The sequence below is a fragment of the Acanthaster planci genome, linkage group LG06 (assembly GCF_054643075.1).
Source record: "Acanthaster planci isolate LZ-2023a linkage group LG06, COTS_SCS, whole genome shotgun sequence".
NCBI lineage: Eukaryota > Metazoa > Echinodermata > Asteroidea > Valvatida > Acanthasteridae > Acanthaster > Acanthaster planci.
The window spans coordinates 4,110,950-4,129,587 of NC_141782.1; the positions used below are offsets into that span (position 1 = coordinate 4,110,950).

The 18,638-nt window shown below is 42.0% G+C and overlaps 1 protein-coding gene across 1 annotated transcript; it reads left to right on the forward strand.

The window, feature by feature from the left end:
• Positions 1–1,682: 1,682 nt before the first annotated feature.
• On the forward strand, positions 1,683–18,540 carry LOC110986110 (monocarboxylate transporter 12-like). Its single transcript, XM_087138258.1, has 4 exons — positions 1,683–2,141; positions 2,372–2,512; positions 2,873–4,003; positions 15,552–18,540. Exons 1-4 carry the CDS (start codon positions 1,820–1,822, stop codon positions 16,385–16,387), a joined length of 2,430 nt encoding a protein of 809 aa, XP_086994384.1. The 5' UTR covers positions 1,683–1,819; the 3' UTR covers positions 16,388–18,540.
• The last annotated feature ends 98 nt before the right edge of the window (positions 18,541–18,638 follow it).

The following is an 18,638-nucleotide window of genomic DNA, read 5'->3' on the forward strand; positions in this document are numbered from 1 at the left end:
GAAGCATACCTTTCTAGCTTTGGCTGTTTTAAAGGACACCACAAGTGGTTGTAGAAAGTAAGACTTCAACCTGGCTTTGGATTGAAGTACAGTATGTTGAAGTGGGGGAGAATGTTGGAAATAAGTGGGAGATTGGGTTGTAGGCTTACAACAGACGGAGAGGGACCCAGCTATTGGCACTCTTTGTGCTGTGGGGATTTGGGGCGTTCGAACAGCAAACTGTTCATGCTCTGGTGAACGTTTCATTGATAAGAGTGGAGATCACGTTTCTAAAGTTGAAAATGTTTCCAAAGTTGTTTCAAAGAGCTGTTGTGAATCGCCATTTTGAGCAAAGTGTGGAGTCGGCAAGCCAGGTTGAATGGGGAGACTCTTAGTTTGGTAGAAATGGCAGGAATGGAATGACAAACACGGGTGGGTGTCTGTTGGTTTGCAATGTATCTGTGATGCAAAATCAGTTGTCAATTCCTACAAGTAGACATAGAAAGACAATGTGTGAATTCGAAAGCTCGTGTGTGAATTTGATGGTTGGATTGGCAGACGTACAATATTCGAGGAAAGCATCAAAGGGGGAGCGGCTCCCTTGCCAAAGCAAGAAAATGTCGATGTTTATCTCCACCAACAGAGAGGTTTGTGTGGAGAATTGGCAAGGAGTTGAGCCTCAAGCTGACCCATTGGCACCGTCATTACGGTGCCAATGGCTGTACCTTGAATCTGAAGATAATGATTGAACTGAAAGTTTTTTATGTGAGTATGAGTTGAATAAGTTCTTGGTTGTTTCTGTGAAAGTTGGGTTTTGTTTGTGATGTGCGAATGCTTAGAATTGCAGTGCGTGTTGTAGTTCCTTCGCCATGAGCCATGTTGGTCTATCAAGACATCTTGAGAGGCAAGGAGTGTGTTAGGTGAAAGAGGGCAGATGTATTTATGTTGTCTATTTTGCATTAAAAATGAATTGTGTCCTAATGTAAGAAAGCGATTTGCAAAATAGCTGCTTAAAGTGATTTAGATGATGAATTAAAAATGTTTTCCTCCGGGCTGTTTTGCTAGAAATGATAGTACAACTATGGTTTTCTTGCGGATGAATTTTAGGGAGTAGATAGAATTATGCCATGCGACAGTTGGATAGTGTTTAGACCCCTTGTCTTTTTGAATTTCTTAAGGTCTTCGATATCATTAGGAACTTTAATTGTATTAGAGACTAATTTGATATATTTGAGAGTGGGATTAAATTTTTAACAGAAATAGTGATAATCAAATTGTCGGTAAACCTAATTTATGTAATAGCGCCCCCCCCACTTTTCTATTACAGCCGAACCCTTATCTGCTTGCTTGATGATGGTGTCTGTTCTTTGATGGAGGTCTCGAAGAGCCTGCCGTTCGTTGTTGTATACAGTGGACAAGGTTAAATACTCTGTACTGCAGAGATACAATCAATAAATGTCTCCAATATCTGTTTGTTTTGTCCTCAGTATTTGTTTTGTCTGCATTTGTTTCGTCATTTATATATTTGCTAAATACTAATTTAGTAATAAAGTTCGCCACGTAAAATTGAAAACAAAGGTTATGTCAAGTCAGTGATTTGTCATTTGGAGGTATCACGTGCGTAGGTTCTGCGCGAAAAGTCCAATGTTTGAAGGTCAAGTTGGTATTACTGCATGCTATGCAGCATGTAAAATGATCTTTCCAAATGATAATGATGTAATTATTCAACACGTTTGACTTGATGTATCAGCACTGAACCCTCGATTAATTCAAATGCGCACAGCATAGTGAGTATAGTGTTCTGGATAAACACAACCGTCTGTCTTAGTTTATAGCCAAAATGGATTCCCATCGAGCTAGTAGTGGGACGGCCCAACCTTCATCGGTGAGGGACGAAACCGAGGAGTCAGGGCACACAGCCGAAGTACCTCGTACCGACAAGGATGGACAAACCGAAGAATCGGAACAGACAGCGGAACCCAAGACCAACACGGGCTGGGCATGGGTGGTTTTGTGCGGTGCCTTCCTGGTGTATTTCAACGCGCTAGGTTTCACTATGTCCTTAAGTGTTTATCTTCCTGTGTGGATGGACTATTTTGAGGCCAGTTCTGCGACCACAGGCTTAGTCATATCCATCAGTACGCTTTGGAGGGGAATTCTCAGTAAGTATACAGTGATGCCGGCAAACCTGATTAGAGTAGTCATTTTCCTCTCAAGGCTGACCGTTTCCAAAGTAGCTTTAAATAATCTCAAGAACTGTTGAAGACGGATCTTCATTTTATCGAAAGGTTATTCATATTCTCAAAATCTATTCTTACAATATTTATGGATTGTCTTGAAGTACACAGGATATAACGAACTTGTTTTTTCTCGAATGTCATCAATGGTAAAGGTCCCTTAGCAAGTGCACTGTGCAACAGGTATGGACCCCGTGTCGTGACGATGATGGGTGGGCTGATGGCATCGGGAGGAGCAGCCTTGTTGTCACTATCTCCATCCATCGCTTACCTGATTGTAGTCAATTTAGTATCGGGTAAGATGTGAATTTTGTGCTCACCCCATTTTGGTAAATTTCCTCAGACAGATCTCTCAGTTCATAGTTTGATACAGTATTCCTGTGGCAGTTGCGGTGTCGAGTCGACCAAAATGTAAAACTTTTTAGTTTGACATGAAAAATTGCAAGAGGAATTCATGCTTTGCGAGTAAGGTTTTACATTTTCTTGGCTCCAGATGATAATTGTTTTTGTTTTAGTAAAGTTTGACACCACATTATGTTCCAATCTCAGTCGATTTAAAGCCTCGTTATTGTAATACGGTGATCTTGGGATTGCAGCTCAGTTTTTTCTTTTAAAGTTTTTTTAGTTGATGTCAAGTTTTGTTTTATTACCTCTAGCTTTTGGCGTCAGCATGGTGTTTGTCTCAGCAATGCAAGCGTTGGCTCTATACTTTCACAAAAGGTACAGCTTTGCTGTTGGAATTGCATTGGCTGGGATCAGCTGTGGTCAACTGGCTTACCCCCCTTTGATTACATACCTCATCGATCAGTATAGCTGGAAGGGATCTATTTTAATCACAGCGGCAATCAACCTCCACATTGTTGCAGCAGGGGCACTGATGAGACCAGTAACTAGGAAAAAGTTTCAGCCAGAGACGGAGGAAGATCAAGCAAACACAGACCAAATTAGCATAAACGAAAACGCCTCCCAACGGGGACATGGGGTAGACATTGATGACAATGCTGTCGTTTCTGGTTCTAGTGTGGTCACAGGATACAGGAAAGGTAGTACCTTGGGTGAAGGCGATGATGACGAAGAAACTGACGACACAGGTGTTGCCATTATCATAGCTGACGACGCTACCAACACGGCTGAATTCATTAACGACTGCAGTGCGCACCCAGTCGAGGAAATCACAGGCACTTTTGTAGCTGCGATTGAGGAGGACGGACTCGCTCAAGTGAGCGACCTCGATTCAGTCATCTCTAATAAGAAGCCCAATACGACCATCGGTTTCGCTTGTCTCGGTTTTTCCCAGCTGAAGCACTTCGTGTTAGACACATACGGGCTCAGACGTCTGGTACACAACTTCAGGTTTATGTTGATGTTGGTCGTGTATTTCTTTCACGGCTTTGGAAAGTTCAGTATTACGTACATTGTAGCTCGCGCGGAATCAGTGGGTATTGATTTAGATCAATCTGCCCTTCTGCTATCAATGTTGGGAATTGGTGGCTTGATAGGCCGCATCGGCCCTGGTTGGTTCATCGATAAGAGATATATCAGTGCTGATATGGCGTACTTACTGGGTTTGGCTGTATTCTGTGCGTCGGTTTCACTAGTGCCTGCTTTTGTTGTCTTCGGTCCTTTGGGAATCCTTTCTGTTGTGATAGGAGCCTCATCGGGGGTATCAGGTTCACTCTCCCTGGTAGTCATTCGTTCCCTCGTCCAGCCATCTGATGCAACGGCAGCGCTTGGGGTGATGCTAGTATTCATGGCGTGTGGAACCCTCTCTGGAATCTTAGTAGCAGGTAAAGACTTGGTTTTACTCTCTAAGTAGCTTTAATGAGAATTTCAGACGTAAATGTCACCTAAGTAATCAACACTTATTTCCACATTGACATCATTTATAACAGGATTACATGTAGATTTTAATTAGGCCTGCGTGTAATACACAGATAAGTCCATTGTTCTCAGCCAGCCTGCAAAAGTCGCACAACTTCGTCGAATTTTCTTAATAGACATGCTCCAAGTAGGGAATTTCGTAAAAAAAAAATACTTAGTGTTTGTTAAGTGTTTGTAAACAGGTACAAACACAGAGCTGTTTCAGGACTGTTTGTGACTGAGGGTTCAGAATTGTGCCTTGGAAACGTGTACAAAGTCAACGGGCAAAAAAACTTGTTTGCAGAAACACTCCTCCTTTAAGTTGAAGTCACGTGATATGCACTTAAACTGAACAATTTTTATGATATATTACTTCATATTCGGACTCTTAGGCATATTACAAATAAAATAACAGAGCGTAAAGTACCCGATTTCCCCTTTGTTCTTATAGTAATCTTGCGCTGAAGTTAAAGACTACTTGTTCACTTGTGTTAAGTAGAAAAACGTGTACAAAACCTATGGGGAAAAATTAAATATTCAAAAATGAATATAAAATAAGGTGATGATGTCATCCTGACGCGATCCCTTTGCAATAAATCTTGCATCAGGGTCTTTGTTGGCTATTACTTTGGGAACGATCAAAGACTGCAAAGTTACCAAAATTGTCGCTCAAAAACGTGTACAAAGTCAATGGGGTAGAAACACGTGTGCTGGAAAACTGCTCCTTTGATTTCATGTCACGTGATTTTTGTCTAAACTGGGAAAAATTTATGAAATATTATTATATATATTATTTAATATTTGCACACTTGGTTCAATATGGGACAGTTTGTTGAAAATTGAAAGCCCAGGCAAGTGTGACCGAAATTCTGCAATAGCGCCCTCATAGCCTGATATAGGACAGTCCGAAAACTGTGTGCAATCTGTGTACAAAGTCTATGGGGGAAAATTAATTCTTCAAAAATCAATAATAAATAAACCTACTTAAGTTATCACTGTGAATTTCTTCTAGGACCGTCCTTGGATGATCACACAACCATCCTCCAAGTTTGAAATTGTTCTGATTTCCCTAGGTGCCAAAGTGTAGGGGTAGAAGAACTTGGCTGAAGAAGAAAAAAAAAAAAAGGAAAAAAAAAAAAAAAAACAGAACGATTACAATACCTGGTTCGGCTGTTAAGCCTTAGAACCCATAACATGGTGTCAGAAGTGAACTGGTATATTGAGAAAATATCAGAGACTTGACTGAGCTTAACTTAGTGCTGGTTCGGCTGAACTGCCGAACCAGCTAACAACAGAGTGTAAAGTGTCTAGGAAAGAGTTATAGCGCCCTCCTCTATTCAAATGTGATGTGGAAGACATGCACAATATATGGAGTGTCCTAATTTTGTTAAGCCTTAGAACCCATAACATGGTGTCAGAAGTGAACTGGTATATTGAGAAAATATCAGAGACTTGATTGAGCTTAACTTAGTGTTGGAGTAGCCAGCCTTCAACCGAGAACAAGAGAGGTTTTTTGGGGGGTAAGTCAACAACACTTCCGAAATTACAGTGTTATGTGCGATAGTACATGAGCATTGCTACGTAGGTGCATGCATTCTCGACACACGCATATTGAATAACGACACAAACGACTTTGCATGATGGCGGCTTATCAAATTCCACCGCCGGAGGCCATGAACTGTAAAGGGAGTGATCTTGCCAATAACTGGAACTTTTTCAGAAAAAGTTTTGAGGACTATTGCAAAGCAGTAGAACTAGATAAAAAGGATGAAACAATCCAAGTGGCTACTCTGAAAAGTGTGATGGGAAAAGAGTGCAAGAATATTCTGAAGCAGCTTCAGCTCACAGATGACGAGATGAAAAGCCACAAAACAATTCTCGATAAGCTACAGGCACATTTTGCACCAAGCAGAAATGTACTGTATGAGAGATATCAGTTTCATACTGCTGACTGTAACAGCCGAATGAGACCATAGATCAGTATGTTATTCGCTTACGGCAGTTAGCAGAGAAATGCAAATTTGGTCACATAGAAACAGAGATGATCCGAGACCGGCTTGTTCTTGGAACTAGAGATAAAGCAGCAAGAGCGAGGCTCTTCAGAGAAAAAGAATGTGATTTGAAGAGAGCGATTGAAGCCCTCAGAATCAGTGAGCTGACACAAGAACAGCTCAAGCAGATTGATGTGCCACAAACAGAAACCATGCATGCCGTAAAGAAACGAGAGAGCACAAAAGCAAAGAGCGCCAACAAATCAAAGCCTAAAGACCCCAAGAAGCCCAAGACACTGAAATCTTGTAAGTACTGTGGATCTTCACATGAGTGGGACAAGACGAAATGTCCTGCCTATGGAAAGAAATGTGGAAAGTGTGGACAAATGAACCACTTCCAGTCAGTATGCAGATGGAGAGAAACACAGAAAAGATTGCACGTAATGCAAGAAGTATCATCAGAAAGTGATACAGACGAGTCTATTTTTGGTGTGCAACTACTTCGGGCTATCAGCAGCGGCCACAAAGTGCTTACGGTTCCGCTGACATTCAGTTCAGAGCCTGGCGAGATAAGCATTCAGTGCCAGATTGACACAGGGGCAACTTGCAACGTGATGTCATTTGACACCTGTGTGACGTCAAGCAGACAAAAAAGCCTCACATGAAAAAGTCATCAGCCAGATTGAAATTGTACGATGACAGTGTCATCAATGTCAAAGGAGAATGTGACCTGACATGTCACTATAAAGGTGTCCAGAGGAATCTTAACTTCAAGATAGTTGATTCCAGTCAGCCTCCCCTACTGTCACAACAGACATGTACAAAGATGGGCCTCATAAGCGTACATGTTGACAGTGCAGTCAATAGCATGCAGCATGACACAGTGCCCTTGACAGAGGTTGACATTGTGTCTGAGTTTAGTGATGTATTTGAAGGGTTAGGATGCCTAGCAGGGGAGTACCACATCGACATTGATCCTGCTGTGCGACCGGTGCAGAATGCACCACGTCGTGTTCCGGTTGCCATGAAAGATAAGCTGTATGACAAGATACGTGAGCTAGAGAAACGAGGCATCATAGCAAAAGTTTCCGAGCCTACAGCATGGATCAGTAGCCTAGTGGTTGTTGAGAAACCGGGCAAAATGCGCGTTTGCTTAGATCCACGAGAGCTATAAATAAAGCTATCAAACGTCCTAAATACCCGATGCCAACACTTGACGAGATATTGCCCTCTCTCGCTAATGCAAAGGTCTTTACAGTCCTAGATGCAAAGGAAGGATTTCATCAAGTCAAACTTGATGAAGAGAGCTCCTTCCTGACAACTTTCTGGACCCCATTCGGCAGATACCGTTATCTGAGAATGCCGTGTGGAATAGCATCAGCACCAGAAGAATACCAGCGACGACAGATAGAGATATTGCAGGGGCTGCCTGGCACAGCAGTCATCGCTGATGATATTCTAGTGTACGGCTGTGATGTAGCAGAACATGACAGAAATTTGAGGACACTGCTGCACCGTGCACGTCAAGCAAACCTGAAACTCAGCCGAAAGAAGATTAGACTACGACTGGATGAGGTGACATACATGGGTCAAGTTTTGACCTCAAAAGGAGTCCGCCTAGACCCGAGGAAGGTAGAAGCAATAAAAAACTTGCAGCGACCAGACTCCAAGAAAGCAGTCCAGCGTCTGTTAGGATGTGTCAACTACCTATCACGGTACTTGCCAAGGCTTGCCAATGTAAGCGAGCCACTCAGAAAGTTGACAGAGCAGAGTACAATCTTCACATGGCAACCACAACAGGAAGAGTCCTTTCAGCAGATAAAGGACATGATAGCCAGTGCTCCAATACTCAGGTACTACGACTTGAAGGAAGAAGTCACAATACAGTGTGACGCATCAGAGAAAGGGCTTGGAACAACTCTTCTTCAGAATGGGCAACCAGTTGCATTTGCCTCCCGGTCCCTCACCTCTGCAGAGCAGAATTATGCACAGATAGAGAAAGAGTGCCTAGCCATAGTCTTCTCGTGTGAGAGATTTGACCAGTATTTGCATGGCAGAGAGCTGGTCAAAGTGAACACCGACCATAAGCCGTTGGTGCCAATCTTCACAAAGCCAATACATAAAGCTCCCAAGAGGCTCCAACGTATGCTTCTGAGATTACAGAAGTACAACTTGAATGTGCAGTACCTGCCAGGAAGCCAGATGTATATCGCTGATATGCTAAGCCGGGCTTCCCCGAAGAGCACAGATAAGAGTTGCTTGTCAGAATATCAGATGTTCCAGCTGAGACAGGAAGAGCAACTCCAGTCAGAGATTGAAGTCATCAAGCAATCCAGCTATTTATGCATGAAAGATAGCACACAGCTGCAAATCAAGAAGGCCACACAGTCTGATTCAGTTCTTCAAGTATTGAAGAATGTAGTTCTGGACGGATGGCCAGAGCAGAGAAATGAAGTACTGTGACGGAAAGTGTATAGGACTAGAGCTAGTCTAATTTTATTAATGAGTTGCAGTACACGTACCTGATTGGCTAGTGACTTGGTAACGTGTATAGCGTAGCGCTGTGTGCACATGATCGTGCTACCGCAGTGAGCGTTGCGATCGCATGATAGGTGGTTGCGTGTTGGACTTCGCAGAGTGAAGTTGGTGAGTTGGCACGGAGCTAAGGCATTGTCAGCGCTGTGCGAAGCGTTGCGTGGTGCTGATGCGTTGCAAGTACGTGATTGTATAGACTGTACGTGGCTGACTAGTGTGTGTAGCTGACGCGTTGCAAGTACAAAGCTGTGAGAGCTGTACGTTGCTGACGCTGGCTCGCATGCACGGTAGGTGAAGTTCGTACGAAGTTGTACAAGTTGTACGTTGCTGACGCGGTGTGCATTGTTGATGCAGTGCATGTAGTGTGTGCATGGTTTACACAGCGGTGTGCATTGTTTACACAGAGGTGCGTTGCTTATGCAGTGGTGCATTGCTGACGCAGTGTGACTTTGTAGGTGCGCTGTGTGTGGTTGGTGCACAGTGAATGGCTGATGCGCGTGGTGCATAGTTGATGCATTGGCGCATTGCTGCTGGGGCCCTACGCTAAATTAGTGCTCAATCCAATTACGTAATTACACAGGCAACCAAACCAATCTCCCAATCACTTCACTGTACATTTCATTTGTTGATTTGTCTTGATTATTGTTGAATAAATTGAACGTCCTGTACCAACAGTTCTTCCGTCAAGGATTACTTTCTTTACAGGTTGATTGTGTAATTCAACAGAGACTAATTAACACTCGGTCACAATCGGCGGTATATTTCCTCCAAAACGGTCCCGCACCCTTTGCCTGGAGGTCGCTCTGTGTGGTCTCTCGTCTGGGGAAAAGCCTTAGGTTGGGAAGATTGACTCTGCCACTAATAGTGCTTGGTTTGATCCCATCAACTCAGGGTAGGCCCGGGGATGCCCGCCACAGTACCCATATGCATTCGTGAGTACTTTGGTTTCAGAGAAGAAATCACCGTTCAGGATGGTGTTCTCTACAAAGGGATGAGGGTCATTGTACCCAAGTCTATGCACAGCATGATGCTTACCAGAATCCATTCAAGCCATCTGGGTGTAGAAGCGTGCCTACGAAGAGCCAGAGAAGTGCTATACTGGCCAGGGATGGCAAGTCAGATCAAAGACAGGGTCAACCAGTGCCAGCCTTGTAATGAGTTCATGAACAAGCAACAGAAAGAGCCGATGATGTCATATGAAATTCCCAATCGGGCATGGAGCGTAGTCAGTCAAGATCTCTTCCACTACAGGCATGCTGATTACCTGATTACAGTTGACCACTACAGCGATTACTGGGAGTTAGACAAGCTTGATGACACCAGATCAGAAACCATAGTCGAGTGCACCAAGAAGCATTTCTCACGATTCGGTATACCCAGCAAGGTAATTACTGACAACGGGCCTCAGTTCATTGCTGTGGATTATGGGGAATTCAGCAGAGAATGGGAGTTTGAGCATGTTACGTCTTCTCCCTACCACAGTCAGAGTAATGGCAAAGCAGAGTCAGCAGTGAAGATTGCCAAGAACATCATCAAGAAAGTGACCAAAGCTAAAGAAGATCTTCATCTTGCAATTCTAGATTGGCGTAACACACCTGATTCCAGTGGCAGCAGTCCAGTGCAGAAATTGATGTCTAAACGGGCGAGAACACTGTTGCCAACACCTGAAGCATATCTGAAACCAAACATCGTCCAAGGTGTGCCAGACAATATCCAACTTCGAAAGCAGAAGGCCAAACAACAATATGATAAATCTGCAAAGCCACTACCGGAACTGCAGATTGGACAACCAGTCAGAATTCAGCCAACCAGCAAGACCACATCATGGCAACCTGGAAAATGTGTTGCCAGTTACGGTTCCCGTTCCTATCTCATCGAGCTAGACAGTGGACAAGTGCTTAGACGTAACAGAAAGCACTTGCGGGCATCAACTCAACAGTCGGAGAAAAGTTCTTCTGCGACAACCCCAGTCCAGCCAGACTCCGTCTCTACCTCAACCCCACCATCAGATAAACCAACAGTCCTATCTGAACCAGCTAAGCCAGTGAAAACGACCACGGATCCAGACCGACCCAAGACAAATCCACCAAGCAGCCAACAGATCTCTTTGAAGTCCACGCGAACTCGATCCAACATCAAACCACCATCTAGATTCAAGGATTTTGTAGTTTGAATGTGACAATGAACTCTAAATTCTGTCATGCAGATTTTCACCAAACAAGGAGTGATTGCACACAAAAGGACACTTCCATTGTGATTCAGTTTTTCAGAGGACAATTTTAATGTTTAACCTGGTTTAATTTCCATACCTCTCATTCTCATACAAACTTACACTTAGGTGCATCATAATAACAGTTAAGTCAAATCAGGCATTTTAAAATTTACATCAAAATGTGGAAGCCTTTGGTTTTAATCCAAGTAAAAGCGGTTCACTTAACTTTATTATCATTACAGGTGTCTGGAGACTAAAGATTCTTTCTTTTCCAAAGTTCTATTTCTTTTTTAGAAAGTCAAGTTTACGAAGAAAGATGATTTTTTTTGTTTCTCTTTTGTGCAAGTTGTTCAAGGTAAGCTTTACCAAGTTTGTTAATTGTTCATGTTTGAAAAAAAAAGGAGGGAGATGTCTAGGAAAGAGTTATAGCGCCCTCCTCTGTTCAAATGTGATGTGGAAGACAGGCACAATATAGACATGGCAGACATCGCAGTCGTTGTGGAGTGTCCTTATTTTGTTAAGCCTTAGAACCCATAACATAAAGTACCCGATTTCTCTTTCGTTCTGATAGTAATCTTGCGCCAAAGTTAAAGACTACTTGTTCACTTGTGTTAAGTAGAAAAACGTGTACAAAACGTATGGGCAAATATAAAATATTGAAAAATGAATATAAACTAAGAGAACGACGTCATCGTGACGTCATCCCTTTGCATTTAATCGTGCATCAAGGTCTTTGTTGGCTATTACTTTGGGAACGATCAAACACTGCAAAGTTACCAAAATTGTCGCTGTAAAACGTGTACAAAGTCAATGGGCTATAAACTTGTTTGCAGAAACACTGCTCCTTTAAGTTCATGTCACGTGATTTGCGCTTAAACTGAACAATTTTTATGAAATATTACTTCATATTAGGACTCATATGTCATATAAAATAACAGAGCGTAAAGTACCCGATTTCTCCTTCGTTCTTATAGTAATCTTGCACCGAAGTTAAAGACTACTTGTTCACTTGTATTAAGTAGAAAAACGTGTACACAACCTATGGGGAAAATTAAATATTCAAAAATGAATATCAAATAAGGTGATGATGTCATCATGACGTCATCCCTTTGCAATAAATCTTGCATCAGGGTCTTTGTTGGCTATCACTTTGGGAAGGATCAAACACTGCAAAGTTACCAAATTTGTCGCTCAAAAACGTACAAAGTAAATGGGCTAGAAACACGTGTGCAGGAAAACTGCTCCTTTAGTTTCATGTCACGTGATTTTTGTCTAAACTGGGAAAAACTTATGAAATATTTAATATTTGCACACTTGGGTTTATTTGCGATCGAACGGAAGGGAAAATTTAGTCTGATTTCTTCTTTGTTCTGTCAGTAATTCTCAGTCGAAGTTGAGGACTGCTCACACATTATGCTGGACAATGTGTGTACAAACCCTATGTTGTGCAGCAACGCCATCCATGGTTCAATATAGGACAGTTTGTTGAAAATTGAAAGCCCAGGGAGGTGTCACCGTTATTCTGCAATAGCGCCCTCATAACCTGATAAAGGACAGTCCGAAAACTGTGTGCAATCTGTGTACAAAGTCTATAAGGAAAAATTATTTTTTATAAAATCAATAATAAATCAACTACTTAAGTTATCACTTGGATGATGGCTCAAAGGTCTGCCAAGTTTGAAGTCGATCAGATTTAGTAAACTGCCAAAGTCGACTGGTGGAAGGAATTGAGTTGAAAAAGAAAAAAAAAAGAAAAAAAAATAATCAGAAAAACAATACCTGTTTCGGCAAAGTTGCTGAAAAATAATCAGAAGAACAATACCTGTTTCGGCAAAGTTGCCGAAAAATAATCAGAAGAACAATACCTGTTTCGGCAAAGTTGCCGAAACAGCTAAAAAGAAAAAAAATAATCAGAAAAACAACAACTGTTTCGGCAAAGTTGCCGAAACAGTTAAAAAACAAAACCCAAAAAACACACAACGCCTTGGGTAACTAACCAGATGCTAGACTTGAATCAAGTCGGACTCACGTTTCTCTTCCCCAGGCAGCCACTCCTTCACTCTGAACAGTACAAGCGTCGTCGCGCTCGGCCGCATAACGCCTTATAAGGCGCCCTCATGTGATAGCCTTTCCGCGTTATCCGGCGTCATACGTCACCGGTCGGTAAGTCCGACTTGACGGATACGCCAACCAGACCCCTCGTCGGTGAAATGTAGTTTTGCATAATTGCATATGGCGACTTGATCTTGCATAATGTATACAGAATTTCCACCAATCAAAATAGTCAGACTTGGAACTTCCACCAACCAAGTAGTCAGACTCGCAGACTTGTTCATCATAATGGGGGTATGGACAATATAAAACAAGTCCGGCAATTTGGTTGACTGCTACTAGTGTTTTGGTAGATGAGCTGATTCGCTATGTACAAATGGCTGGTAGATTCGTAAAGTCGGGATTTCTGAAATTGCATTAATAAGTGGACACAAGAGGGCGCGAAGCAAGTAACGCTGCGCAGCCTCAGTATCATATGGTGTACTATTTACGACACATATTTCTCTCTAGTTCTCTCTAGCCTCCCTTCAAGTGACGCAACTACAGGACGCGATGGCACGACGGCGAAGTGGAAATTTGCCTAGTTACGCCTTTTTTTCGAAAGTGGAGACCGCGAGGTTATCGGGAAATATCGTTCGATGTTGATCTTACGGTACCACTTCTTTCAAGATGTTGCAAAGGGCTGTTAATCAATGAGCAACTATCAAAACGTCTTTAAGGCAGAAGTTTTTTGACCACTCCTCAATCCAAATTCTCATCCTTGCAATTATCCAACGCAAAATGCAGTTCTTGATGTTACTGAGGCAGTTTTCCTTGATTAGAGGAGTTTGATTTTGATGCGGCCAACCGTGATATCTGATTATCCAAATTACAGCTCGAGTACTTGTACATGTGTGTGTGTGCGCGGTTGTATATAGTATGCATGGGTCCAGAGTACATGATTGTGGCTTTATTGGTAAACCCGTTGATTAAATTAGCTTTTTTTTATTTGTCAATCCACCGTTTCATCGTTTATCTAATAAAAGTCTAAACGTAGGGCTTTCATTGACAGCAGTTCTAGAACTAATAAAACTATCAGGTTTACAAAAGACTATAAATAAACAACAAACCTAAACAAACATTAAAACAGCATTTTTAAGGACAGTGCCTCATAAATCGTTGAATGTTAAAGCTTTAATGCGGTAACTAATCACTGAAAACATCAGTCACTGTTCATAACATTTACGAAACAAATACTTGATGCAACAAGATGCTGAATTTCAAGCTTCTTGTGGCACCTTTAGCAATGACATATATGCGCCCTTTGCGTTGATCACATTAAGCAGAAAACGGAGTTCAAGGTGATCTCTGATATAAATTTTAAATCAGAAGATGTAATTTGACAAAGTAATGAAAACAAGTGAGTTATTGGTGGTACCATTTGCAGAACTCATGTCGGATTAATGATTCTGGCTGTAGTTAATTCATTTTCCACGTCCCCATGTAAATCCACACATCATTAGGGGCAGTAGTAATCGAGCTGAATTCCCAATCACGTCCCACCATGGGCGTCGGGGGGGGGGCAAGGGAGGCGCTACCCCCCCGGACAAAATTAAAACTATAAACAGGGGGAACTGTCAGGTGCCTGGAAGAAGGTCTTTAGGGTGAAAAATGGGTCAAAAAGGTCAAATTGAGGGTTTTAAGGGAAATTGATAGGATATTGAAATATTTGTATTGGTATATTGAGTCAAGGGGCCACGTCATTCTGACGTAATTAATAGAATTGAAAACGTAGAAGATGGTTTTTATTATTTTTGCCGGAATAAGGACGTTAGCAAGTAATTGTAATGTAACACAAATGCGCTACAGCGTCCCACTGAAGTGTGGTGGCAGTCAAAGTGCATCTCAGGCAGAGGGTCGTTAGGAGTTTACATGTTGCCTAATCGCATATTTTAAGCATGAGGAGTTCCCAGCTAGAGGGTGTTAGTATAACACATGAATTAGCCTACTGTTAAAAGTCAAGGTTTTTTATCCATAAAAATGCACAATATCATTTTATTCATAAAAAACTTTATCAATGCAATATTCAAACTTGTGTGTTTTTATTTACAAATGGGAGCCCAAAGACATTCAAACAGATTGTCTCAAAAAGTAACGTTTGCATTCCTGGGCCACTAACGTCCTATTCCGCACACTTATCAAGAAAAGAAAGAGCAACCTAGAAAAGGGACGAATGGGAATGAAAATCATCAATTTGCTTAGAAAACCTTGTCAATGCATTTTGAGTTTAGTAGGGATAAAAAGTTAAACCCCTTTCTGGAGAAAAGTGCTGATGATGCCTGTGGGTCTCGCGGAGAACTTTGAATAAGGGGGTTCAATGAAACTGTTCAAAATCGGAAAAGCATTTTGTCGTGGAGAAGCTCTGCTGCTCAAGTCCTCTGCTGCTCAAGTATTCTTATACTCAGTAGACTTAGAAATTCCAATTTTGAATTAAAATTAATATTACCATACTTGTTAATTTTAGTTCCCTTCACTTACATGTATTTTGATTTTAGTCACAAGCTTCATGACTTTATGCTGGAGCGTATAAAAAACGGGGTGGTGTGGACTGGATTTGCAACTCTGTACGATCTCTAAAAATGTGCGGACAGAATTAAAAGACTGTCGTCGGGCTGAAAAGTTTGTTCCTTTTGTTTCATTCTTCAGGTTTGATTTATGACAACACGGAGAGCTACGATGTTGCATTCTTCACGGGCGGTGCCATATTGCTCGTTGCCGGGCTGCTCGCGACTGTTGGGTACTGTCTCAAGAAAGCTCACAAAAAACGCCATCTTCCTAAAGCTCGGTTTTGGGCCAAGTTGCCAAGAAATATCAGCCTTAAGAAGATGCCTAATCTAAATTCTGATCAGCCCAGTTCGAAATTGAGTGGTTCCCATAATGCTGATCTCGGGACAGTCAATCCCCCCGTGAACATTTGTCCTTCATCTGAAATGTTGGGTAATGACACTATGACACACAGTCAAAGTACGAAAGAAGTTGTCGGACATCAGCTGAAAAAGAAAGCGCTCTTTCGACGCAAGCCTAGAAGCAATTCATACCAAAATGGCTTTTTTAACCCTTTATCTGGTTCTTTGGCTATTGCCGCCATTGAAGGAAGCACGACAGAGGCAGCAGGAACCAAATACACACAATCTACTGGGTCAGTGGTAGCGGAGTCAGACAAGGACTGCCAGCAAAATGGGATCGATTTGACAATCAGTTCCTCAGCTGACCATGCTACTTCGAATGCACCGAAATATGCCTCCCACTGTGTCAATCAACAAACCCACGACTCGGCTCCGCAGTCTGCTGAATGCACATTGGATATGGATTGCTGCAACGAGGATGCAACCAACGAGGGAGGATTCGAAAATCCTGCCTTTGCAGCCGACCCTACCAGCACCGCATGGCAAAACGACAAAGAGTCAACGAAAGACATAAGTTTAACAATGACACAACCTGACACTGATTTAGATCTTAACCGAAATTCTGGTGATGACTAACCTGGAACTTAGCTCTAGGCCTATTTTATGCCACAGTTCCAATGCCACTATGGTATTATTCTCGCGTGAATTTAGGTCCATTTTGCCTCATGTACTTCTCAGACCATTCTTCCTTTTTAGCTTCTTTATTTGCTCACGAAATGCCTTGTCACACTGTGTCAATAACAAACAAGGAAATAAGAAAAATAAATCCAACTTTTATTTTTCATTACTTCAAGTCAGATGTAGCGCACGTAAACCACACATCATGAGAAAAGGTGTGCGCACAGGTTGGTGTCCAGTATGATGTAATCATAAATCTGAATATAAAAACTAGAGTGCTGACTCATGTACAAAGGGATGCCTGGTGGGTGCATTCATCTTTGCGCACAAATCTATGGAAAACTCAACATTTTGCACGGCTTTTGCACTGTATTTGCATATCTGCATCTGTATTCTAAAACTGTGCCTCAACAAAGCCGATACTTAAACAACCTGAACGCCCAACCAGCAAATGAGCGTTTCATTTGCTCTGCTCCAAGAAACACAAACGCGTGCGCGTATGTGCTGCACATGAATTTTGCCGGGACTTTTTTTAATCGCAATTTATCTGTCCCCATGCGCACGACAGTAGCCGCTCCAGAGCCGTCAACTCACTTAACACTGACTGGATCGAGGGAACGACTTCTTAATTTAGCGGAACTTATTCATCGAAAGAAAGCGATTAAAAGACATGCATACAAAATCGGACAAACTTGCTCGAATGTTAGGGAAACATTCGTTTTAAATAATCAGCAATGGATAAGCAGGGGCTCTGTGTGCGCCTTATTCAAAAGACGCGCTGACATTCGCTTATGTTGTAATTGAGCGTTACATTTAGAATACATAATTCGATATCAATTCTATATGATATTGAATGTTATACAAGCAAGGACATAGATTTCAAATGTCTGTGCCCAAGATGGCGTCAAATTTTCTCCGCGCGGAGAATAAGAAGTTAGCGCGCTAGTTTTATATAGCTGTACATGGACGTAATACATGACCATCCATATTTCGTTTTCGTGTTTGTTTGGACGTTCATCGGAAGAGAGACAGGTGCAAAAGTCGTATATAATATAAATATGAGTACAAACGTTTGTAGGGAAACGGCTTCGACCTATAACCATAAATTGCACTGCACTTCAAGTTTGTTATTGTAAAGTTTGTTTTTCAGGGACAAAAGGGCATGGCCGGGCTAAATATGGTACACCGTAACCGGGGTGAGAAAGCTTCGTGACCCCAGGTCATGAGCGACCAATAGGAAATTAGCGCGTTGTGTGTGAGGCGTAGTTACTAGTTGTGCATAAAAAGAAGCCTACTTGTTTTAGTTGCGTGCCTGAGCATAGCATTGTTACACAAATGCACTTTTCTTTATTCTTCCCAAGTTGACAGTAATCGTTTCTGTGTATTTTACAGGAAGTGGAACTTGTGTAAATTTGGTGATTTTTCATTGGGGGTGTTAAACATTGTTAGCTACATAAACTTACCAAAAATGCCAACTGTTTACAGAATAAGTTCATCCTAATGTGTAGAAGCCTCCATTTTAACACTAATGCTGTTTAAAGTGTTTTTTCTTTTAGATTCTTATGCAACTTGTACAACGTACATACGTAAACGTTGTACATATTACACGTACATGGACAGTGCCATTGAATTTGCCAATTGTTTATGTGTGCCTGACATTTTACTCACACGATGTAATTTTAACTTTATTAATGCATGTCAGTGGGATGAATTCATTCGCATGCATGCGACGCACACTTTTAGCCTATCAGCATACACGTGCAGTTTTTAGCCCGGCCGAAAAATCTATAAAAGGCGAGCTGGTATCACATGCATAGATCGAGTGCTTTAATTTATCTCTGTTCGCCTCCAGAACAGGCCCTGTGGGAAGAAGCAAGCTGGCACCAGGAAGAAGCAGGAAGACGATGACAAACTAGAAAGAAGGGTTGTTATCCGCTCCGAGCGGAACAAAAGAGGGCGTGTTTTTATGGTACTCACCGCAAAGGCGCGCGTTTAAAATGGAGATCAGTGGAGCGTTTGACGCGGAGCACGCTCAGTATTTGTTTTGTCATTCATATATTTGCTAAATGCTAATATAGTAATAAATTGAAAACAAAGGTTATGCCAAGTCAGTGACTTGTCGTTTGGAGGTATCACGTGCGTAGGTTCTGCGCGAAAGGTCCAATGTTTGAAGGTCAAGTTGGTATTACTGCATGCTACGCAGCTTGTA